The 25,004-nt window shown below is 50.9% G+C and overlaps 1 protein-coding gene across 1 annotated transcript; it reads right to left on the minus strand.

The window, feature by feature from the left end:
- Positions 1-10,317: 10,317 nt before the first annotated feature.
- On the minus strand, positions 10,318-24,530 carry ROGDI (rogdi atypical leucine zipper). Its single transcript, XM_026100484.2, has 11 exons — positions 24,415-24,530; positions 22,078-22,149; positions 20,587-20,669; positions 19,275-19,329; positions 18,297-18,377; positions 15,748-15,843; positions 13,981-14,079; positions 13,336-13,449; positions 12,498-12,547; positions 11,837-11,963; positions 10,318-11,263 (listed from the first exon to the last, which is right to left on the minus strand). Exons 1-11 carry the CDS (start codon positions 24,454-24,456, stop codon positions 11,222-11,224), a joined length of 861 nt encoding a protein of 286 aa, XP_025956269.1. The 5' UTR covers positions 24,457-24,530; the 3' UTR covers positions 10,318-11,221.
- Between the last annotated feature and the right edge of the window lie 474 nt (positions 24,531-25,004).

A 25,004-nucleotide genomic window follows, 5' to 3' on the forward strand; every position in this document is an offset into this window, starting at 1 on the left:
GAGCAGGAGGAACTGTGCAGCACGTCAGTGCCTCCAAAGCTGTGCCTGAGGTTTGCAGGATCCCACCATAGCCAGGCCCCCTCGTGCCAGGCTGGCAGGGGCTGCAGGCACAGCATGGCTCTCCCACAACCCCCATTTCTCCTCTCATGCTGCAGAGATGCGCAGTGGCGTCGTCAGCTTTCCTGCTCCCACCACAGCCTTGGTGAGATCCAACAGGGAGATCCAGCAAGATGCTGAGCGATCTTGGTGCCCGAAAGCCATGGAGCACCTCCCACAGTGGCCCAGTGTTTTGCAGCTCGTGTTTCCTCTTGAACCACAAATCATTTTAGCACTCAGGTGTATGTGAGTCACAATACTTCCATTTTTACCAGCTGCTTAACCTAGTTCTTGCTTATGTCCATTTGCACCTCTCTAGCCACTCAGCTAATGATTGCATCATTTTACCTCTCACCCATTCAAGCTTTCAGCCTCCCCACCTGACTCCCCATCTGCCTGTCAACCCACTCGGCCCTCCGGCCAGCTACGCGGATTAATATATCTAGCCACCATCTCCTCTGCTGCTGCTGCCCCTCATCCCAGCTCTTACGAACGGCAGCCCGACACGGAGACGTAAATGTGTTCCCATCACTGGGCAGTGAATCAGCACACAGGAATATCTTCCAGGTGAATTACGGACCCTGCTGATAAGAAGCTGGGAGACAAAAAATTCATTTGCCCAAGCTGACTGTAAAAACACTTCTCTTCTGACACCATGATTTGAGCAGTGGTGGAATTTAGCTCTAATTACGCTGTAGGAGAGAGAAGCAGGGACACGCTGTACGTCCTGCAACTCACAACGATCAGGACAAGCAATTCTCCCTTCTGGAAAGATTAACAGCAAACAGAGCCCGTTCTGTCTCCCCACTCAGATATACTGCATGGGCGTCTACGTTCTCCTGTGCACCTATGTACTGCTAGGGTGATGCACATATGTATGTGAATAACCGACAAGATGGTTGAAGGACACACTCCGTCTGCACCTGTACACATCCTGGACAGAGAAAGTTTCACAGCTGTGCAGCACACACTTATCCATGAGAGCCTGTGAGAAATGGTTTCTCCATGCAGCAAGAGTTTTATTGAATTGCAGAAGTTTTCCTCATCCCAGATGGGACAAAAATTCCCCACAAATCTTACCTCTGACATGAAGCACCAACTTCAGCTGGACCTCCTCCCATCCTCCCTCCTTCAGTCATAGTGATGGTGTCTTCAGCAGCCCAGTCCCAGCCCGCAGCAAGGACAGGGGTCCCTGCAACCCCAGGGACACGCAGCCAAGTTCCCTCCAGCAAGAGCAGCACAGGCAAAGCCCCTTGCTTCTGCCACTAATTTCCCAGGGGAAAAGTTGTCACCAGATGGGAGGTGGGGGGAGGCCAGGCAAACTCCACTGCCACTGCAGCCAAGGCCAACCAACAGGTTGTTCCCTCCTGTTGTACAAACCTGGAGAGCGAGTGGATGTCTCTAGGTGATGATGTCCCGCCACATTTTGGGAACAGCACAGTTGAGGGACCTGCAGCAGAGACCATGGCTGCCCCAGCGAGTGCCCGTCGGGGTGTATATTGCAAAGACCAGCTACCAAGGCACACGGAGTGAGCCCCTCACTCAGGAAAGGTGCTGGGCATCTGGCTTTGAAGCATTCCTACTCCGCTGTGCCCTCACCACAGCCCTTGGCTGAGGGAGAGGAGTATTTGTCCATGGCTCCTTGTGGGCTGGTGCATCTCCCTCTTTTTCAACCCTCTCCAGACACAGGAAGACCTCAGAAGACTGCCAAAGCTTTTGAGGACTCAGCACCATAGCTGCTCCCAGCCAAATGCCGGTAGCTCCCTCCTGACTCTGCCACAGATTGAGGATGCAGCCCAGCACTGGCTCAGCACTATTCAGGCTGAACTCCTGCTGATTTCTGTATAGTGCCAGGATCAAGTGTTTAGAGGAACAAAACCAATGTACATGTCAGCCCCACACCTCCCTCCTTCCAAATTCAACAGGGCACCTCATGCACAGGACCACCGCCGATGCTCCCTGCGAGGACCATGTACTGGCCCCTTCCCAGCTCCAGGTCCCAGGAACTCAGCTGCGTCTTCGTTCACAGCCCTACCACAATGCCGCCATCCACTGACCGCGCTACAGCAGCAGGCAGGGATGATCTCCTGGAAACAAGCACCACACCAAGGTTTACCTGTCCATCACTTCGCCCCTCGAATGAGACCTGGAGCTCTGAAAACAGGGGATGCTAAAAGGAATAGTGGGGCAGCTCTGCTACAGCAAATACCTCGACACCTGGAATAGGAGCTGCCAAGTCACCTTCAGGAGCAGGAGGTTCTCTGCAGCCCAGCGCATCTGTGCATGGACATCTGTGCCATCTCCTCCCTCCTGCTGATCAGGATCAGGAAGACGGGATCAGAAAGGCATGAAACACCCCTCAGTTGTGACCCCCACAGAACAAAAACCTGACTGTCACATCAGCTTATCTGCTGCCATATCAAATAACACAAGTGTTGTCATGCCTCAGACGTATGAGATTAACCCTATCTCACCCCACAAGAAACAGGGCTTTCCATGAGGAGGGAGCAGACCCTGTCCCAGGCACTGTGGGAGAAGGTCCCCAGGCAGCAGGACTGCCCAGTCTGCCCTGTGGCAGGCAGGTAGGGAACCCGTGTGCCTCTTCTCTTCCACACCAGACTGGTACACGTTGCCTCCAGACAGGGAAGCATCATCCTGCTCACACCTCCATGGAGCTGTTGGCAGGGCTGTTCTGAGCCCAAACCCAGCTTCTGACCCCGTGCTGCCTTCCCGAGACAGCAGCACCTCCGACAACTTGAGCTGAAAGCTTCTCAACTCCGTTAACTAAGGTTAGGACAGTTGCCACCAGCCCTTGTGAACTGGAGTCAGATCTTCAGCAGAGCTCGCGGGATGCCAGGACTGCTGAGCTCGGATCTAAACCCACAGCTTTGAGTCACGCAGCTCGTCCAGCCCCATCCCTGCTCCATCTCAATAGCTCGTCCTGGCAAATTACTTTTGCTGTGTGTTTTTTTGTTGCGCAAAAATGAAAAGTGCTCTCGGTATTAGATTTTCCTGTCTGCGAGCAGCATTCCCTCAGGACTGCCGTGCTCGCCAGCAACACGCGCAAGATCTTTACAAGGAATATATTTTTATAGCCTCAGGGAAATCAAGCTCTATAGTCTGAATTTCAAACTTGGTTTTGCACCTTTTAATGAGAAATGGCAGCGAACATTGTCAAGAGAGGGGAAAATAAATTACAAGAGCTCCCGCGGGTGCTGCTCTCTTGCCCCGCGGAGGGACGGACAAGGGGCTGGGCAGGCTGACCGGCCGGGGCAGGGCCTCTGACGGGGACCCGCCGGGCAAGGCTGGGCTGGCCAGCCCTGTTGTGCCTCTCATAAGCAAAACACGCACTAGACACAGCCCTTCCCTGGGAGTCGCTTCAGGACTGCTAGAAAAGCAGGGGGCCAGGGCAAGATCTCCGCGTGGGTACCTCTCCCCTGGAGCGGTGGGGACCCCACAAATGGAGGTCCTGTCAGCAGCACAGGACGGACATCACCTCCGTGGCAGGATGGGGCGCAAAAGTCTCTGCATTCGGTGGAGGCAGGCGGAGAAAGCAGCAGTGACCCCAAGCCTCCGCCCACCTTTGGGAGGGCTGGGCTGGAGGAGGGGCTGCCAGCCAAGCCCCCGCTAACACCAGCTCACGGAAAAACAGGACCTCCTGGAGCACCGGCACCACCCGGCCGCTCCCCCCCAGGCTCCCTGCCCGCTAGCCCCCGTTGGCCCCACGCCGACCCCGACCTCACGGGCAGCACCAGCGAGCCCGGCCGGACCACGGGGCCCGGAGCTGCGGCCGGAGGGCGAGGAGCCCCCCCTGCCAGCCCCCTCTCGGAGACCAGGGACTGCAGCCCCCGGGCAGCTAAGCGGGGCTGGGACGGAGAGGAGCCGTCAGCGGGGCTTGCCGGAGCCGCAGTTGCTTTCGCCCAAGGTGCGCAGAGATGGCGCAGCCTCTGCAGCCCAGCTCAGAGCTCTCCCCCCGCTCGCGTCCCCCCAGGCTGACGAACGTTTCCTCCTATGACGCTGCTAATTGCAATCCATTCTCACGCTGACGGATATGTCGCCCCGGTCCCTGCTGTGCTGAGCTCGAGGGCTTCGGGGGTGAAGCGTGGCAGCGATCATTCGCTCTGCACCTGGGAGCTGCAAGGAGCAAGTCCTCACCTGCTGCCTTTTTTTGCCTGTCCCCGGTTCCCTCTGCTCAGCCCTCCCAGGGACGGCTCTGGGGCACTGACGGGGCATTTCTGAAGTCATGGAGCACACCCCGGCCAAGGTTTTGGGTGAGGTGGCTGTGAGCAGCTCCCACCCAGGGCTGCAGGTCACTGCAGGTGCCACAGATGGGAGGACAGGAAAGGTGACAGCATGTGCAAGGGCGCTCAAACCTCCACACTGGGTTGATCCTTCTCAGCATGTCTTCCTGCTCCCCATCCACCTCGTCACCCTCTGGTTCGGGGAACATGAGGGGTCTCTCAGGCAACAAGCACAGCTAAATGGCTTCCCCGCGACAGACAGCTGCTCCTTCGGCAGCCCAAATCCTCCACTTCTTCTCCAGCGTGGGCTCGTCAGGGCAGGGACTCACTGCACCCCTGCCCCGGTCCTCAGCTCCCTGTGCCCCGATGCCAGGGGAAGGGCCACCTGCAACCGCCGGTGACAGCGCGGTGCCACCCACACACCACCTCTGCTCTCTCCTTCCCCAGGCCCTGACCTGGGCCCACGAAGCAGCACCAGGGACCATCCCATCCATGCCTCCCCACCCATGCTAGATGGGTGCGAGAGGCCCCTGTCCCCCCCACCCCGACCTGCCCCAAGAAATCCTTGCCAGGGTGCAGATAAAGGGCGCGCGAAGAGGCAGATTTCCGGGCAGCCCAGCTGAGAGGTGGAGCTGGCACCTTGTGTGCCAGGCTGGGGATAAGGAGAGCGCTGCGGCGGGTGCTCCTTCCCTCGGAGGGGTTGTCACCAGTGCGTTGTCCTCTGGAAGGCCCCTGAAAAACTCCTCTTTTTATGGTCCATAATCATAAGGAATCTAGGACTGCAAGAACATGTTTCGGTCATTAGGGATTTGCTTCCCCTGTGCATAGGCACAGACATCCTTGCACAGTGGTCAGGCCCAGGACAAGGTTACGTAGACCCCACGGCTGTCAGGAAGAGGAGGACGTGTGGCTAAAGGACATTTTTGTCATCATAACAGCAGTGCTCACCTGAGACACCGAGCTTGCCAGTGAACAGCAGAGGGGAAAGCAATTTCAGCTGGATTTGCCATAGCTCGGCCCCTTGCTGCCAACGGAAAAAGCCTCAGATACAATCTAGGAGAACGTGAGCAGCTATGGTCCCCCTTAAGCAGCAGTGACATCTGGCAAGAAAAGGGGAAAGCAAATTGGATGCAAACAGAGAAATGGAGCGAGAGCAACACTGAGATGTCCTCGGTGCCTACACGGGCGGACGGCAGCGGGCTGTTTGGTAGCCTGCGAGACGAGGAGCGTGCGTGTTCGCACTGCACCCCTGCCCTACAGGCTGCTTTCTGCCTTTCTCTGTGCCTGTCGCAGGTCTGTTGCCTCTCAGCTCTTCCGATCCCGCAGCCTGAGCAGGGGAAACCAAGGCAGGAGCCAGGGCTGGCAGCCGGACAGAGCCAAAGAGGCCGGATCCCAGCTCATCCAGAGAGCACTGGGACTGCTCCCACACTCACGGAGAAGGATGACACCACGCACTGCAATGGGGGACCCCCACACACTGCCTGTGACCCATGGGTGGGAAAAAGCAAAGTGCCCCAAGGCAGGACACAGTGGCTCATGCTGGCTCAGGCATTTGCAGGGCAGACCAAGTCCTGCATCCCCTCTGCCCCCATGGCTCCCTGGCAGAAGCAAACTCCAGGTTTGGAGCATTGGCCCAGCAGGACCTGGAGAACCCCCAGCCATGCCACCTTCTCCCAGCTGCTGTCTGCATTCCCTGCCCAGGGGGCAAGGCTGGTGGCCTGTCCTGGTCACAACAACTTCCCAACCTCTCCTGCTTTCTGCCAGGGCAGGAACCACCCCAGATCATCACGGCAGCCTGCAGCCAGGGCAGCCTAGGTTCAGGCCCCAGGGCCACCCGCAGCTGCTCCTGGGCCACGACTGCACAGCCCCGGCACGGCCGCAAGCCTGCCTGTTCCTCCCTGCACCTCACGCTGAAGCACCGAGGGGGACCGCAGCCGCGTGGCGAATGCACGTGCCGCGTGGCCACTGTGTTTCCATCGTCCCCTCGCTGGGCCCCGAGCTCACCTGCGGGCAGCTCCTGCCTGTGCCGTGGTGGCAGGTCGGAGGGGCCAGGCACGGCCTCCATCACGCACTGGGCCAGGCCACCAGGCCCTGCAGCCTTTGCCTGTCCCGGGAGAGGGCAGGAGGGTTGAGGATCCACCTCCGCACAGGGCTGGCACCAGCACACCGGGAAGCAGAGCCCCAAGAGCCACCGGTGCCCTGGGAGCCACTTGGCTGCAGAAGCCCTCGGAGGAAGGAGGTTTTCTCCCCCGCACCAAGAAAGCCCCATGGTTCACCCACCAGCCCGGCTCCCCAGCCCAGCGCCACATGGTGTCTCGTGGCTGGACAGAGCCCAGGGTCAGTGGACCAAATGACTCTTACTAGCTTCCCTCTGCTGCGCCTCCAAATCATTCTCTACCTTCACCTCGAGAGCCAAGAACTGTCCCTCCACCTCCAGCTCTCCTCTACAACTTCAGCAGTTGCTCTTCCTAGTCTCTGTAAGACGACAAATGCGAACCCCCTGTACAGGGCCTGCAACGCCAGCCTAAACCAATATGCTCACTTGGGTCAGTCCACTCCATAACCCCCATGAGATACAATACCCTAAGACAGACTTTTCAGCTACAAGTCATAGATCATCCTCAGCCAGTCCAGCCAAAGCAGAGCCTTTTTGAGGCTCACACCCACAACTAAAATATGCTGTGGGGCATCCTCATGCTAAGATCCCTTCCAGGATGGCTGAATGAGAGGCCTACCTATGCTTCTTTTCAGGATCTTGTGCTCCAGTCCTTCCAGTGCAGGTTGAATTTCCAGCAGGACTGAAAGCAAAATGTAGCACTGTCCCTGGCTGTGAACATCCAATAAAGAATAACTACAGCTTCTAGGAACTTTTAGTTCTTGTAGAGACATTTGGAGCATGTCAGTGAGCCAGTTTCCCTTATCTGCTGCACCAGCTTTAGAAACAGGTTTTCCTCACCCTCCCCAGGGGACACATAAGCATGTGGAGATGAAACTGCTCTGTGCAAGGCAGCGATGACATGCTGCTTCCCATGGTCTTTGCAGAGGATGCCTACAGCACCAAAGAGAAAGCTTGCTCTTCATCTCAAAGATTAGCAATGCCTCCCACATGAAAAGCATCACCCCCTTACCCAGCCTCCTTACAGTCCCAGGTGGAGCCAGATGCAAACTGGCGTAGTCCCTGCGTTAGGGTGATATTCTGCATCCCCTTCGGGCTAGAGCATGTAGAGAGCAAGAAAGGCCCCCTGCTGTCCCGAGATCCTTGATTCCAGCAGAAGGCACTCAGAAACACAGCCAGGGACCTACCTGTGAATGGGAGCCATGGTACATACCCTTCCTCATCAGCAGCCCCTGCCCTTATGACTGTCCTCTGGGTGTTAAAGAACGTTTCCACCATAGCTGGAAGACAGGGTGAGGCCAGGGGTGCTAGGTACCATTCCAAGCAAGTCCTGGCAGTGGCAATAGCTGAGTAGTCTGGCCTCAGCATGCACAAATACGTTTAATTTCATTTCCAACTCCAGGAAAAAAAATTATTGTATCTTTACAGAGCATTGTCTCCTTGCTAAGGCTAATGTTGCCTGCTCAGTGCTGGGACAACTGTCCCTGCGTGCACTCACAGAAGGGATAGCATGAGATTCTGCTCGCTCTCTGTCTCTACTCTGTGGACAATAAAGGAATAGCTGTTCAGATTGAAATAGGCTAGAGGCAGTCACAAAATAGACTTTCTTATTGCTCTTTGTCTGTGATTCTGCTCTGTCATTAGCTTGCTGCAGCGCTGCTGTGCAAGCTGCCCGACAGAAGCATCTCATCCATCTTAGTTCAAGCAAATCTAGTTCCTTTCCCAAGAGCGTGTAGAAGTTCAGCAGCAGAAGCCTGCGGGTCAGTGTCTTCTGTAGTTCCAGCAGCATCCAGAGAGCAGCAGCAAGTGCTAGATCCCTCATAAAAGCAGGCAGCCAGAGGATCCAAGCAGCAGATTTCTACTCCCTTCAGAAAAACTGAAGATTAGCCAGAAGTTCCCTGGGCAAGAGGGAGAACGAAAGGTGCTACCAGGAGAGATTTTGCTCATGAGCACCATAGCTTCCCGAGAGGGAGCTACGTAAAAAAGAGAATAAAATCCCCACCCAGGACAAGGCATATGGTCTGCTGACTATTTCATTCTGCTCCATTCACACAGCAGCTCTCATCAGCACATGCATCAAAAGCCCTCGCAGTCCTGAAGACAGCCCAGTCTTCACACACACGCACACCCCTTGTGTTGCCAAACGCTTGCCAAAGATTGTGGCCCATGGCAATTTGAGTCAACACTTATGAAGGGATGGGTAAGCTGCCAGTACCAACACACTGGACCCAGTAATGCTATCGCATTCCACCTTCCACCTTTCATTACTTACTAACACATTTACCAGAAAGCTTGATATTCATCAGTAGGAGCTGTTACTGCCTGCAGCCTGCAACAAAAACAATACACTGGCCCAGTACCAACCTCACCAGGCTCTGAAAGTGAAGAGCTCTTAGGGCCTTGTGACCTTTTCTTCTGCCCTCAGAGGTTAAGTGGAGAGAAGAGATAGGCTGTTCAATCTTTTAATCAGGGGACACTTGTTTTATCTTTCAAATCACTGGGTACTGGCCAGGGCTAAGTGTCTCTTCTGTCAGATCCTACCTACCCTGCTGTTATCCTGTTCTTCTGTAACACTGACCAAGGCAAAGTCCTGTAGCAGCTACCATTGCCACAGAGCAGTTCTCACAACACAGCCGCTGTACGTCAGTCAGAGCTGCAATCAGGGCAGCTGTTTTACCGTGCACACTCCTGCCCTCCAGAACTGAAGACTATTTTCATCAGAAGGAAACGACACACGCTGGGCTGCATGCAAAGTCCCTGACAGCAGGAAGCTGGGTTGGAGAGGATGTGGCAATATTGATTAGATACACTAGTGTGAATTAAAAGAGGAGCCTCCACCCACACACAAGGAGGGTTAAAGAGGAGCTCAGACAGCTCCAGAACACAGCAGAGAGGCGATTAATTATCAAAATACTCTAATCTGAGAAGCTGTTAATGGTGAGCAGTTCCACACACGCCTAATTGCTCTCTAAGCAGAGAAAGATCAGGAACAGAGCAGGGGCTGCTAAATGCATACAACAAAGTCATGACCACAGCTAGTTATAAGGCTAATTGACCAGAATCAGTAATGAGTCTGCTATCGCATTAGCCCATCCAGGCCTCTCTGCCTTCCACCTTTCATTACTTACTAACAAACACATTTATTGATCAGCTTGATATTCATTTGTAGGAACTGCTGCTGCCTGCAACCTGCAACACAAGCATGCATTGGACTAAGCACAGCATCAGCTGTCAAGTCCACAGACAAGGAGGCTGCAGCAGTCACAAGGCTGGCTCTACCCCACTCAGGATCTTGGGGGCCTCACAAAAAGGCAGAAAGGGAGATCACTGACATGAAGGGCCATGTGTGTCCAGAGCAGAGATCTATGCAGCACAGTCAAAGCAACATACCTATCTCCCCATTTTGAGCAAAGAGCTTTGGATAGCACTTTGAACATACCAGGAGCCTGTATGCAGTCAAGACAGGCTCTGAAGGCCCCAATGTCTTGTAGGAACCTAGGCAAGCCTGCAGTCTTTCCCTCAGCACACACCTAGGCTCCTGGACAAGGTCCTCTGGTCAGGAAAGCTATCAGGAATGCAGGCTGGACAGGGCCTCTTCCAAACATGATGGACAAAGACAGTTTGGCGAAGTGCTTCAGGTAGCACTTGAGTGTCAGATGAGAGCTGGAAGTATCTGTTCTACAGCACTGTCTTAAGAGCTACATGCTCAGGCTGCACAAACCAACACAGGCCTTTGAAGAGCTGCAAAGCTCTGCCTTCAGAGACCACTACTGTCTTCTCTCCTCCACCCTACCCAAGCAGCAATCAAGCATGCCCAACATCAGACCTAAGCACAGCCACTCACTTGTAAAAGACCACAGAGTCTTTGACACACTTTATTCTCAGCACTGACACCCCACAGGAGCATGGCAGGTCTGAGGATCTTTATTTCACAGCTATCACTGGCTAGAGGGATGAGTTACATACTGTAGCATCCACAGGTAGGCAGCAAATCATAAGAACAACGTGGTACTCACTTTGGGTTTAATGACAGGATGTGAGACTGCACAGTGGGAACCCCAGCTCTGCTCAAGGTACTGGGGCAGCTCCACAGGCTGGCAGTGAAAACGAGATATTAAACCTGGAAAAACACAAGTGGCCCAACTAGGGCTTAGGAAAAAATATTAACATAGGTGATCACATTGATGCCAGGGAAAAAGAGTTCAAACAGCAGCAAGTAAGAACAACCCCAAAGGGGAATCAATAAGCTGGGCAGGGACAGAACAGGCAGGAGAGGGAGAAGCTCAGGGCTAGTCAAAACTTCAGCTGGACCAAGTCACCACATGGAGCAGCATGCCCTGCACTTTTTGTGAAGGGTGAAATTAGTCTGTCTTCATCCCTTCCCAGCCAGCTCATAGCCCAGCAGTTAGTTACTGCACTATGTGCAAACGCGGTTAGTGAGAGTGGTCCACAGCCCTACCCTGTACCTTTTACCAGAATAATGTAGATCACCAGGGGCTTGCAAAGCACTAACCACAAATCCCACGTGTGAACAAAGACAAGCAGAAGCTCTTGCCAACCACACAGCACTGCTTGGTGTTCTGCACATGCAGCAGTCTCAGACAAGGCTACTGAAGGTGTCTCTCCAGAAACACTGGACCTACCCTATGGCGGGACATAGGGCAGTGAACCACAGCACTCCTCAGGCTGACCTGGACTCAGCTGGCACACGGGAAACAAATAGGGAGACAGTGGTAGTGCTGTAAGGGCTTGGACACCCCACAGAGAACTAGTACGGTCTGTAGTTCCAGTAACTGGAGAAAACGGAGATCTGGAAAGCAAGAGAAGAAGCAGTTAAGTTCCTGGATCCCCTAGGCCATAGAAGAAAAAGCATACAATGAGTATGTCAAGATTGAGCTTTACAGCATTTCCCAGCACTGCATTTCAGAAGGGCAGATTTGCTGCTGTTGTCACCAGAGCTGGGAGCACAAAGTTACTTGCCCAGAGTGGCAGCCAGGTCAGCTGCAAAGGTGGAACTGAACTTTGGCCTACTGCAATTTGGTTTACCAAACAGGTCTCTATGCCTCCTCTCCAGGAGCTTGGCATTTCCTAACATCCCACTCATGACTGAGAACACAAAAGCTTCTACACGCTCCTCTCCATCCAGTCACTAGGTCAGCAAACACATCTGCCATGCTACTACATCTATCCCAGATGGCTGTCTGCTGGGCAGTGCCAACCAGCTGCTTGGCTCCAGAGTACTGGAGTGTATTCATCACTTGTTTTCTGTACAGTTTTTATATATATACACACTGAATAACATCATATCAGATTTTTAGGAGATCAGAAGTCCTCTTGACATCTGGAGGCTTTAAAAACAAAGTCTCTTCTCTAAGGCCATTACCTTGTCCTTCAGCTGCTGGCAAAGCTGCAGTGAAACTGTGAAGAAGACAAGGGCATCATTTAACCACGGGACAACACATTCCACTTTATGAACATGGCTGACTTCATACCTCTGGTTGCCAAACTCGCTGTGGAGAAATAAGAGCACAGCTTCACACACAACTCAACTGTCCGCTCTTTTCATGAGAGAGCGCACCATGACTTCTACTACATTTAAAACAGCACCTGGCAAAGTTACAGAATGAAAACTCTCAGTCTACTCCTGATCAGACTCGGAGTTAAGCAAAAACTGAACAAAGTTCAAGTAGGAACATCACCACTTTCCAGAGAGGAACAATGCAGGAAACGCAGATGGTTATGCCAACGGGTTAATGTTCTTTCTGGCTGACAAGTCCAATCTCTTGCCAACCTCAGTGCAGTCTATGCATGGGCTGTATGCTGAAAAACTACATCTCTGGGCCTCTCTGGCCAAGTCATTAAAGAAATGCTGTTACGGGTACACGTGCATTCACAGGCACAGCCACAGCAAATAGCTCAGTCCTGCTTTTCCACTTAACAGACGCTCTCTTTGGGCCCTAATCAAAGCTGCTTATAGCCATTTCAATCTTATCCTCAGCACCCTCCTGTCCACGTTACCCAGCCCTTGTAGTAACAGTACTTACAACATGGCGCCAGGATTGTGCAGAACAGACCCCCCAGCAGGCTTGAAGTTCTAGAGGAGAAGGCAAAGGTCATTAGAAGTTTGACACAGTAAATAAACTACTTAGAGGACCTTAAGATTTGCAGTTACATTAGCCTTATCTCAAGGCTCACCTGTATTATATCTGCCTGTGTAAGACTGGGTAACTAACCTACGAAATCTATGACATTTGACTCCTCGCTTCTTCAGAAAGAAAATTCTGCACAGTGGCTGTGTCTAACTTAGCTCTAAAGTTTAGCACTACAGAAGTAAATTTGTACTGCTCTGAAGATCCAAAAGAAAAACAGAAGATGGATTTTAGGAAAAACATCCTTAAGGAGGGACTGTATTTCTTAAACCTTAAGAGTTTAATTCTGTTTATATGAGATGTCAAACTGACCCATATGTAACACACTTGATGCAGAAACGTGAAGCAGAAGAGTAGATATCAAAACTCCATTTATAGACTCCAAGATGCTACTTTGATTAAAACTGGATTAATACAACTATGCCCTTCCAAAATTATGAAAAATTACCAATATATATTGCAAAATAAAGCGTTACTTGGCAAGAAAATAGTTACTAGCTTTCTCCAGAGGACTGATACTTCCTGCTTGACTAAGTGGCCATGCCCCAAACTAGATTTAAATACAGTGTTTCAGCTGTAGCAGCTCTAAATACAGGCAGGTAATAGCAGGCACAGTCATTTCTGCATTAACTTGTGCTTATCAGCAGTATACCATCTAACAGTGCAATATCCTCCCCCGGAAGGAGGGGAGGGAAAGGCGAATAAAGTGGGCTGAAGAGACAGTAGGCGTCACCTTGGTTGTGCTGGGCTGCAGCACGTGGAGTTGGTAGACGGTCAGGCACAGCTTATTCAGGTTAATATAGAAATTCACAAGGACGTCTGGAGGCAGAGCAGGGGCGAACATTTTCTGGCAAGAAGATAAGTAGTTTCTATATCAGTGAAAGGACCATTATTTCTAAAGTTAGGAAATCATTACCTTTTTCTAAGTGATACTGCAGTTACCTCACAGTGAGAGGGACATTAGGAAAGCAACAAAGAGACTGAGCAGGGAGACTAGCACGCACGTAATGGTTGTTTCTCTTGCTGCACCTGATCAGATGGTGCAGGTATGAGCACTGGTGACAGAAGAGGATGGAGCAACACTCCTTGATTCCTCTCATCAGTGCTCACAAGGACAAATCAGCCTGGGCAAGCTTTCTGGGCAGAGACCAGAATCCCTCTCAGAACTGGAGTCCTTATGCCCAAGTCATCTGCTCTCCAGTGGGGAGATATAGAGCAGCCAAAAATGCCACTGAGCTCAGGGTTTTCACCTACTTCTGCTTTCTCTCTTTGGGCCTCAGGGGCACTTCTAAACCCCAATCCCACTGGAATGCAGCACTATATCCTGACAATTGGGTGCTGCCAGGTTGCATGCAGATCTAGACCAGCACATACTTACTGTGAGACCACTGGAGGCAATTTCTGGTAGAGTCAGGGTGGCTGGAGTGGTGAGCCGATTCCGGGCTCTCGTGAGCTGTAACATCACAGCATCCATGAGCTATAAGATAACATACAGCACGCTACTGAGTGGTGATCCCTACACAGTCACACGGCAGAGTGCTACAGCCTTTCGCAGATGTTAAAACCAGAACAAGCCAAGTGAAGGAGGATCCATGTAGATATTGGGCCACTGGAGACCAAATGTCTCTTGACCTGAGATTTGGTTGGACTTGCAATCTGCTTGACCAGTGCAGGTAAGCTAGGGGCATGTCCTGCTAGTTGCAGTTCCTTAACTCATCAAAAACATACCCATTACACTGATACCTCTTGGAGGTTTCTCTCTCACCCAGAAGTTGCTCTGTAGTAACAAGTCACTGGAAGTGCAGACAGACCCCTCAGGAGCTCTTGCTGCTCCTACAGTCTGCCAGTATGGAGTCCGTCATGCTCTACTGTTCTGCATTTCAACCAAGGTTTGTTTTAATTCAAATTCTTCCTCAGAGAGAGGGTATTTGCATCCAAAAGAGTTTTATGTCTTTGTGTTTACACATCCTTTGCACAAGGAAACAGATGGGCAGAGAGTGAGACCTCTTGTTTCAAAAAAAGAACAGGAGTTAAGGACTCATAAATGCAGTTTAACTGCTACCACCGTCAGAGACATTTGCAAGAAAGGTCAGGACTGTTCAATACCAACAAATGAAGAGGTAATAGTCATTCATTACATGAATAAGCAGAGAAAATGAAACACATCAAAAGACCTTCTGAACAGCAAGCACTGAAGAAAAAGAGCAAGCTATAATCTAGTTGCCCCCCTTCCCACGTCATGAGCAAAATGACTATGGAATAAGCCCTCATGTTCATAACCACCTATAAGCTAGGATACTGGAAGAAAGAACCAGCTCATCGTGGGCCCAATCCTGCCAAAAACAACGCAGTCCAAAGACTCTAGTCAGGCAGAATTCCTTTTCCAGAAAGGAGTGGGAAGCAACATACATCTGTTATAGAGCTCATGACTGCTAAGATGAAGGCATTTTGTGGTAAGGCCAACTTCTCCCTCTTTCCCTCCACCCAAAAGTAAAAAGGAAATAGTTTATTTATGTATCTACTTGTTGACAGCCCTTGCCTGTGTGGAAACTAAATAGGTTTAGCTTTCTAATGCTCAGTACTGTGGTGGGTCCTAATAAACGAGTCCAAACTCTCTGTGGTCCCAGAGAGCATTTCCAAGCAGAGGGCTGGGCTCTCTGCCACGCAGCAGCTGGTCTGTACCAGACAGTATCACCATTACTGGCAAGTGAGAAGGCACTTTCAAAGCATAAGTAAATCATGAGTAGTAACCGTAATCTCTTATTTGCTGATGAGTGCCTCATTTCTTCTCTCCCCAAGAGCACTGACTGACTGGGAAGAGCATGATTTACGTAACAGCATCATCTAGAAAAGAGCAGAGGAGATGCTCTCAGAATATCACCATTGTGCAACAGGGCACTAACTGCTCGGGTAATCACTCACACTGATTTACAGCCATGTTTCTGATGCCATACTGGTATGGTTTCATATCAAATATGAAGCAACTTGGATACTCCTTGACACAGGTACATATGCCTAGGCTGGGGAATACATTTCCAACAGAGACTCAAGATAGTAACATGCACCTGCAGCATTAAAAAAAAAAAAAAAAAGGAGGAAAGAAACATGCATGTTCCTTCCCAACTTGAGTGCACTTTCTTCTCACCTTGAGGACCTCTGAGCCTGTTTTGAACTGGTAGTTTATATCTCTGTTCATAAGCAGGTAAATTGCTTGGTTAACATGGTTTCTAGCATCCTGGATCTGCAAAGGTATACAAAACACAGACCTATTAAAGAAGCATTCCCTATAATATACAGTAGAAAGTAGAGGTTCCCCTGACTATCTCAACCCGAAGGAAATGGTGACTACTCAGACTTATTAAGGCTATTTCCCTCTGAAGAGCAGACACTTGCTATTCAGATTCATTATTGATCTCTTTGCTGAAGGACTGGAGATAAACAGTCTGATACCTACAACCTGGATTATCAATAAAAATAGTGCTGCTGCCCTGAAAGAACAGTAATGTCAGGCACTTCCATCCTGGGAGCACTCTGATCGTGACTGCTTGGCTAGGGATTCTCAGCATACGGCAGTCAGGTCTAGCAAGATGAAAAAAGATTTCTTCCTCTGGTTTTAGCTCTGATAGTTCTTATGACATACGTTATATTAATAGCAGCAAAGAGCAGCAAACATTAATTTCTACCGTAGTGTCTCTGGCAGCATTTCATAGCCTCTCTAATTGTTGGGGTTGAGAACTATCCCCAGCCCTGAGAAGCTGCCATTGCACAGCTTGTGCAGAATCTGACCAGACTCAGGACACAGCTAGCAGGAGTCTGAAGCTAGGAGTCCATTACCAAACCAAGTGTACCAGTACCAAACCAAGATGGGTGTATCCCAGTGCTTTCATGGGAATTTAGACAAACCAGAGGAAGAATAAAATCACCCTGAGAGAAGGTGACTTTATGTTCAGTTCCAGGGAAGAGCAAGAAAACTGGAGGGGGGAAAAAAGAAAAAAAAAAGGAAAAAAGAGGCAAGTTGTAGGGAGCAATAAATGGAAAGAGCAAGCAGGCAAGTCATTATGAGACATGCCTCCTCGGAGATTGATAAATCAGCTTGGGATATTTGTAGTTTGATATATTTATTCTCCTTCTAACCAATGCCAGTTCCTAGCTCAACCCTGTAGAGGCTTCCCTGGCATAGATCAGGCACTAGCTCCTTCTCACTCTGAGCTCAGGGATCACAGAAGAGCCCTGCTCTTAGAAAGCACGGGGCACTGGAGGCTACAGAAAGGAAAGAGAAAAGACAAAACCCATGGACAGACTGCACAGAAACTCCGCAGGTGCTCAGACTATGGCATCTCTCAACGTCATCCCCTCCAGTCTTTACTCCACCCAAATGCTTTTGGGCAAGCTATATAGAATCTGGCAATACCAAAGTCAGCAATGCCAATCTTGTCATTACAGGGACTCACTTCTTCATTCTTATTCCCCCTTGATTTTGCTCTGTTTATTAATCTAGTTCCTCAAAATTTTCCCCACCTGCACTACAATTTCTTATCTATGACTTTAACTTTCTTTGCACAGAGGCTCAAGACTCCTCCAAATGACATCACTCACTAAGGCAAGAGACTTGCAATGCTTCATTTTGAAAGGCTCCTCCTTACTCAGACAGGACAAAGCAACCACAGTAAATGCTTCTATACAGGAGATCTTTAGGCATGCACATTCCACATATAAACAACATTAAAACACAAAATTCTTCCAAGTAAATAAAGGAAGATACTTTGCACAAAAGCTGGTAGAAGGCTATCAACAGAGCAGCAGTACAAAATAGGATTTGCTGCGGAGCGTTATCACAAAAACTCCCTTGCCTTGCTGCAAGGCATGAACAAACTCAATTCAGCTCTGCTCTTAACTGTTGAAAGCCAAAAACAAGGCACAGTTCAATCTGATGTTAATATCTAGAGCAGATAATTTTCTAGATTTCCACATGGTTACCTGGTAGAGCTTTCACTCTGCTGCTAATAGACTACTGTGAACTGCACTCAAAGACCAAGTGCACTGATTATCTGCACTACAAAAATCTAAGCTATGGCATAGTGAAGTACATAAAACACATCTTTTTCTCCAACCTGCTCAGCTCCGGCAGAGTAACTGTGGGAAAATATGTCTTCAAGTTCAGGCACTGGATGCCCTGAAATCAGGCATCTCCCACCAAAGAGGTGGGAAGAGAGTCAATGTTCTGGCTAGCCACATTCTTTTAACTCCTTAATGGAAGGAATTCAGCTATGCTGCAGGAACACAAAGCAGTGAGATTCGCTCTCAGCAATACAAAATGCTTCTATGAGAGAATGAAAGCAAGTTACTGAGCCAGCTCAAAGCCTCCAAAATTACTCTTTGCCCTGCTAGCCTTGGTTTTACAAAAGGTCACAATGGCCAGTGCTGTGCAGGCACTCTAGGCACTCCTTTTAAAGTGTTCTGACTGCTGCCAAGAAAGCCTTCAGCTTGCTAGTGCCTCAGGAACAAGCAGCACAAACCCCTCTACTAGCACCACAACTCCAATTTACTTTCATCTGTTTCCTCCCTTAGCTTTCACCACTGGAGCTGGAGAACATGGGATGGAGATCACCTTCCCTCTCCGATAGCAAGGGGCTACACATGCTGATGGGGAAGCACAAACTCTGCACAAGGGCAGTCACCTAAAGCTCACAGTACCTGCTGCAGTTTCCACTGTTTGTCCTCCCGAAATGCAAAGTGCAGGAGCTGATTATTTCTGGGCATTTTCAAATTAATGTCCTTGAAGGAAGAAACAAACATGTGAGAGCAAGCCACCCTCATACACAGAACACGGCCATCTGCCAGTCCCACCCCGTTCTGGCTCACAAACCACCTTCGCGAGCTATTGAAAGCAGTCTTGGCACAGCCAGAACCTCACTCCTTTTCCAGCAAGAGGTTAATACGAAGGCTAAGCGACAAGGCATTTAGTGAGCTGTGAGCCAGGTAGGACACACCAGCTCAAGCCAGAAGGTCCCTAAGGAAATCTGATATTGCACAATACAGGCAATATGGGCAAAGAATCCCTGTAAAAGCCCACCGCCCCATCCACCATAGAGATTTTAGTATTAGCGGCACTACCAGTCATCATCATATCAACATACCTCAGAGACGGTTCTTTCTTGCAGGCAAACAGGCAAATTTTTTGCAAATCAAGTAAGTCTGTAGGGTTTACACAGAATGGACTATGGACTGTGACTTACCTACTCTTGCTCCCTAACTAGGAAAGACAGAGCAGCATACACAGGGAAAGACAAAAGCCAGCTCTGCAATGAAATTTTACCAGGTCCAAAATTCAGCCACTGAAATCCTAAACCTAGGCAGCATGGCAGCAGCTCAGACTGCCCTCATCCAAATAACTCAGGCTGGAGGCATCTCACATCAAGTGCACAGCTGAGCTGGCACCATAGCTATTGTAAAACCATCCCTGGCATTGGCACAACTCAGAGAGCAGTACCATAAATAAGCCAATCACCATCAGAAAGGGGGACTCGAGCTGATGGATCCTGACAAATTTCAACAGTCGCTAAAACTAAGTATTTAAGGTCTACCTTAAACAATAAGGATAAGCATAATAAGGATGAGCACTCCCTCATTCCTCAGTGCTAGTGCAAGGCAAGAGGCATGGCAAGTACTCACTGCTTGACACAAGGCATCTCCCTGCAGCGTTAGCACACCTTTCACCTGGTCTGTGCTGGAACGACAAGAAAGATCTGGGCAACAGAGGTCACAAGAAGCAAGAGACACCTACGGAAACTGCCAACACACCACCACCCCTCCCCACCGCATGCAGCCAGCCAAGTCCCCAGGGTAAAACACTGGAGCAGAAGGAAAACCACCTCCACTGCTGGACAAGGGTTTGGTTGCGGATGCAGATCAACTCTCCAGAGAGGGTCTCAGGCTCCTCCACAGAACACACTTTCAAATTCCCAGTTGTTAGCCTCTTTCCAGCTGCTGTCATTTTCTTTATGAGCCACCCAACTGCCCTGCCTACAACATTAAGTTCTCTTCTGAACCCAGCTTACTGCATGTATTACCTATCAACAGTTTAGTTGCTGTTAAAAACAGCTCTAACAGGAACAAACACAAGATACGGATAGATTACTGACACAGGAGTGCTACGTGCTTCATACACAAGTGGAAAAAAGCATTGCACCTTCACGGTGCCATTTCCAAGGACTAAGTTCCCCTATTTTGCAGCAAGCCTGCAAACTCTGCCAGAGTGCAGCTCTTCAGACAGAGGCCTATAGTGAAGCTCAAAAAAATGAAGACCTATTCCGGATGCAATTTCAGAAGAACTGCACTTCAGTATCACCCTTTGCACAGGTGTTAGTTCGCTCTGTAACAAGTAGATTTATCATTGCTATTTCAGAGAGATTAAGACCAAGGTTAAGATTTACCCAAGGTCAGAGTCAGAAACTGAACCAAAGCCAGAATTCAGGCCTTTTAACTCCATCCACCAGCCCCAGGACTCAGACAAACTCCCCTTGGCAAGATCTGCACTGACGGCAGTGCCTTGATGTGACACGTCAGGGGATGGTCAGGAAGCAATGACTGCATTATAGATTTCAGTAGGAAGCTGCACGGGTCTCTCTAAGGCAGCCCCCAGAACACAGCGACAGCCTGTAAGCTAACCTTCTGTGAGAGTTTGGGTTTGTTGCCTTTTTCTTTTTTTTTTTGGCCAAAAATGAGTATTACTTCTATTGAAGGAAACCCCTCCGCTCTGGAAAAGCCATAGAGACCTTCAACGAAGATGCTCGAGTAATAGTGCTCTTCGGTATAACAGGAGGTTTCAGGGGAGTCGCAGGCATTTCACAAAGTGAAGATGGATCAGATTTCTAGCACTCCCTCATCTCATCAGTGGCTCACCTCTGGCAAGCAAAGCCAAACATGCCCCCACCCCAGAGCACTGGCACAGCAGAAGCAACCCACTGGCAGGGCAGCCACTTACCCTGACGTGCTCAGCACAAAGTTCTCCTGCTTGATCATTCCTTCTGGACCACTCACCGGCAGAGCAAACCTGTGAGAAGCCTCCTGCCCAAGAGAGAGGACGTAGTAAGTGCTGGAGTTTCCAAACCCAGAACAAAGACAACACGGGAACAGGAGAAAAAAGGCCAGGGAGTAGTCTAACACGGCACAGTCACGTTTGCAAGTCTCCAGCGACCTGCCCGGCACAAAAAAAGCAGGACAAAGATTCCCCTCGTTCTTATCTGGGAGCAAGCTTAGCGCAGCAGAAGGCTCAGTTTGCTTCCCCACAGAGCTGTAGGAAAGCAGCAGCAGGGAATTCCCTGTTACAGCTCAGGCCCCTAGAATCAGACAACGATGTTAGTGCCAACACGCAAGCCGGAGGAATCGCTGAACTTTGCACAGCAGCAAACTCACTTCACGCAGCCCAGTACGTACATGGCCTTCAGACTGCCGGTGCGCTGCCCTGCTCTCGGTGAAACAACCGGCCTGGAACTACAGCACAAGAGCAATTTTTTTTTTATATGCGAGATAACTCCAATGAAAATGAGACCCCCCGGCTGGTTTTACTAGCTGGCGATGGTCTTCTTAACCAAGCTTCACCTCGAACACTAGGACAAATTCTTCAAAACAGATACTACAGATAAGCCTCACCTACTACAGAGCTACATTCTGAGTCAGAGCTCCTGCACTCCTACCTTGTTTGGTACCCACCCTTCGTCTTCATGTTTGTGCCCAGGCTCTTGAATTACCTGTTAACCCCCACTGTAACTTCCCAGCATTAAGGGTCTGGGCCTGTTGGAAACCGATCTAGCAGGAGAACGCACATTATTCTCATGCACGTTGTCCTTTGAACACCACACCATATAGCTGTGTGGTCGCCAGTGCCGGCCCAGAGAGCGAGCAGGACCTGATGGCCTACTCTTAGGCTGGCTAAAGATGCCTCAGGCTCATATCGCAGTCCAGCTGTGCACTTCATTACTCTGAAAGGGGCAGGTACCTCCAGGGAAGTGGGTATATGGAGGAAAAGACACCTTCAAATGAAGAGGGCACGTGCTGCTAACCACTGCACAAGCGCTGGCTGGTCAGCTAAAGGTTATCAGGCTCCTTTCCACCATCTCATGACAGGGGTCTAGGAAGCTCCTGACTCTGTTCCAGAGGTGTTCACATCCCAGGCAAACACCTGGCAGACATGTCTGGCTGCCTCCCCATGCCTTTCCAAAGCAGCGCTCTCAGCAAAGAGGGCCAAGAACAGAGCAATCCAGGAGAAATCTACTTTATAACTGAGTCTTGAGACCCAGAGGGCAAGCAGTAGGGACTGCACTGGACATGTGAACTCGACATGGGACCTGCTGCCCCTTCTGTGCTCTCTCTACCAAGGATTTTTGCTCCAGGGAAGTCTACCACCATTCCTCACATACAAGAGCAAAGACAAACAAACCCACAAGACAAAAAGAGATCGAGCAAGTACCCTTACCTTCAAAATATCCTGCAGCTGTTTCAAGACAGCATGAACCTCTTCTTGTAAAAGCCACTTAAATTCTTCTTCCTGCGTTATGGAAAGATAGCAATAGAGTCATTTGAAGTCTCTGCCAAACACTCAAACTAAGCATACTGTGAGGCACAAGTGGTTTACATCACTTGCTAAAAGGAAAAGAAAGATCTTTTTCTATTTGATTTGGTTAGGTGCCTGACTCTCCACTTTTCCTCCGCTTCCACATGAATTGTCCTTATTCCTCTTTCGACTTTGTTCAACAAAACAGCATTCAGACAAAGCATTGTACCAACAACTACAGCATTAGGAGGTAACAGTGCAGGATGAAAGTTTCACATCAAAGCCCAGATCCTTTTTAAGCTGCACTCATATTTCTGCACTTTACCAAACAACAACAGGCTAAAAATAAAGTTAAATTAAAAAGCGGGGAAAAAAAAACAGCTGAGGATTCCCAATCATTTGAGTAAACTCTGTAACAAACAAGTTCAGATCTGATGATGCAACACCTCAGGCCTCAGCCAGTTGTCTGCAACAGAAAAGCCTGTATAAAGCAGATCCTTAATACACAACTAACTGTTACTGTTAAACCACAAGACCTCGGGCAGAACATCACATGAAAAGTGGTGAAAGAAGCACGCAAGGGACAAGGACAACATTGAAATTTGCTGCCTTGTGAGAGACGAGGCATTTTCCATATGGAAACTAGTGCAAGAGAATGAATCGTGCATCCTGTGCACAGACAGATCAGAAAGGTGCTGGTCAATTCAGAAATTTAAGCCAGGTTAGTGAGATCCCAGGCCCTTGGGCCCCTTGCTAGACAGTTCCTGTTCACCATGAAAAACACAAAATGACTACAGACTGATACAGTAACATCTGCTTATGCAAGAAGAGCTCTCTGAACAGAGAGTAGGATGAGAGCAGATGTTTCAGCACATGTCCATCCAGAAGAACTATATGCACACAACAAACCTGGGTTGGGTTCTGTTTTGTTTTGTACCAACGTGGGCACAGGACAACTCACATTCACCATTTATTCCTGTCTGGGGTTTCCGGGCATCACCCTGACATGCTGAACTCCTTTTTCTTGTTCTCTGTAATATTCCCTAGTGGCACTCACTCTCCTTCAGGTTCCCAAAGGAACAGAAATCACATGGTTAGAGAGCAGGCCTTTAGTGTCTCCACCACCATACTGCGGCCACGTAGGTTGCTTCAGGTTGCATTATTCTACTTCGCACTGTCACTGGTGTCTCTCATTCCCACCAGCGAGGGCAAAGGATCTTCCCCAGCTATTCCCTTCACAGTAAGTTGAGTTCGTTCATCACTTCTGTGGACAACGCGAGAGGAATGCTAGTCACACCATTCCAAATCACTTTAATTTCAGAAAGATCTGGTTTTCTGGGTTTTACGTATTGCTTTCCACCTAGCCTATAGGCATATCCGTGAAAATCTCTCTCTCTAGATAAGAAATTTTTACTGCTTCTTCCAGCTGGCCTCCATGGCTATGTCTGCAATATCAGCTGATGGGTGTTTTGTCTACAGTTCAAACAACCAAATGAAGTTGCTGTGCCACCTCTGCCATTAGCGAGGCTTCACTGCCATGAAGCAATGCGCTGAGCTGACTAGTGCGAGATAAAGGTCACGCAAACACGTTTCGTTACTTACCCGCGTGCACTTTGACCGTCTCCAGCACTGACCTTGCTCAGGACTCGCTCAAGAACCAAGCAAAGACCAGCGCGAGCAGAGCCCAACCACGGCAGAATCACAGAGTGGCTGAGGTCGGAAGGGACCTTTGGAGACCCTCTAGTCCAACCCCCTCCTCAAGCAGGGTCACCTAGAGCAGGCTGCCCAGCACCCCGTCCGGACAGCTTTTGAGTATCTCCAGGGATGGAGACTGCACCACCTCTCTGGGCGACCTGTCCCGGTGCTGTCACGAAGTTTCCCCACGCTCGGGCAGAAGGCCCCGCGCCTCGGTCTGCCGCCTCTCGCCCTGCGCTGGGGCATCGCCCTCGCGGCTCTTGGGCGGGGAACGCCGAAACCGGGGCCGCCGAGGCTCAGCACGCGGCTACCGCGGAGAACAGGCCGGTGCCGGTGCCGGAGCCTGCAGGAGAAACGAGGCAGCGCGGGGGCCCAGGGCCTGGCGAAGGCAGGAAAGCGGCAGCGGTCGCGGCCAGGCTGGGCTGCGGGGCCGCGCGGGAGAAGGCGCCCAGCACCGGGGAGCCGAGCGCGGCCGCGGCGCCCGGCCCAGCCCAGGCCGCCGCCTCCCCGGGGCGGGGGGGCCGCAGGGAACGGCGTCGCCGCGGGCCCCGCGCGGCCACTCACCAGCACCGCCCGCTCCGCCGCGCTCGCCATCGCCGCCGCCATCGCCGCCGCTCCCGGCTCCCGGCGCCGCCCGCCCTCCGCCCGGCGGCGCCGCAAGCGGGGCGCCTGATTGGCCGAGGCCGTGGCACCGCCCCCCGGCCGCGTGGAGGCGGGCGCGAGGGCGGGGTCCCAGCGCGGGGCGTGACGTCACGGAGGCGGGGCGGAAGAGGGCGCGGCGGGGCGGGCGGCCGTGGGGGCGGGGGCGCGACGTCGGGCCTGGCGGGCCCGTAGGCCGAGGGCCCCGCGGCCGGTACAGCGGGACCGGCTGCTCCGTTTGAAAAGACAAAAAAAAGAAAAAAAGAAAAAGAAAGGAAAAAGGAGCCCCCTCTATGTGTATATATTAAAGAAAAGCCCATCCCGAGCATGTTTCGCATTGCCGCCCCCTCTGGCTCTGCTGCGGCCCAGGGATGCTCCCGGGTGCGCGGCCCGTGGGGGCTGTGGCCGCCCGCTCGAGCCCCCACGTCCCAGCCGGGGCTCCGCCACCCCAGGGAGCAGCCGCGAGCAAAGCACGGATTTGCTCTACGAGCACCGCTGTGAGCTGACGGACCTGT

Source organism: Dromaius novaehollandiae, chromosome 14, assembly GCF_036370855.1.
Source record: "Dromaius novaehollandiae isolate bDroNov1 chromosome 14, bDroNov1.hap1, whole genome shotgun sequence".
Classification (NCBI taxonomy): domain Eukaryota; kingdom Metazoa; phylum Chordata; class Aves; order Casuariiformes; family Dromaiidae; genus Dromaius; species Dromaius novaehollandiae.

Coding starts and splice junctions, on each gene's coding strand:
- ROGDI (XM_026100484.2), bottom strand. CDS start 24,456: ATGGCGGCGGCGATGGCGAGCGCGGCGGAGCGGGCGGTGCTG. Junction 19,330..20,586: donor TTTGTGCTGAGCACGTCAGG/GTAAGTGGCTGC, acceptor TTGTCGTTCCAG/CACAGACCAGGTGAAAGGTG. Junction 13,450..13,980: donor TTGCCTCCAGTGGTCTCACA/GTAAGTATGTGC, acceptor TCTTCTTGCCAG/AAAATGTTCGCCCCTGCTCT.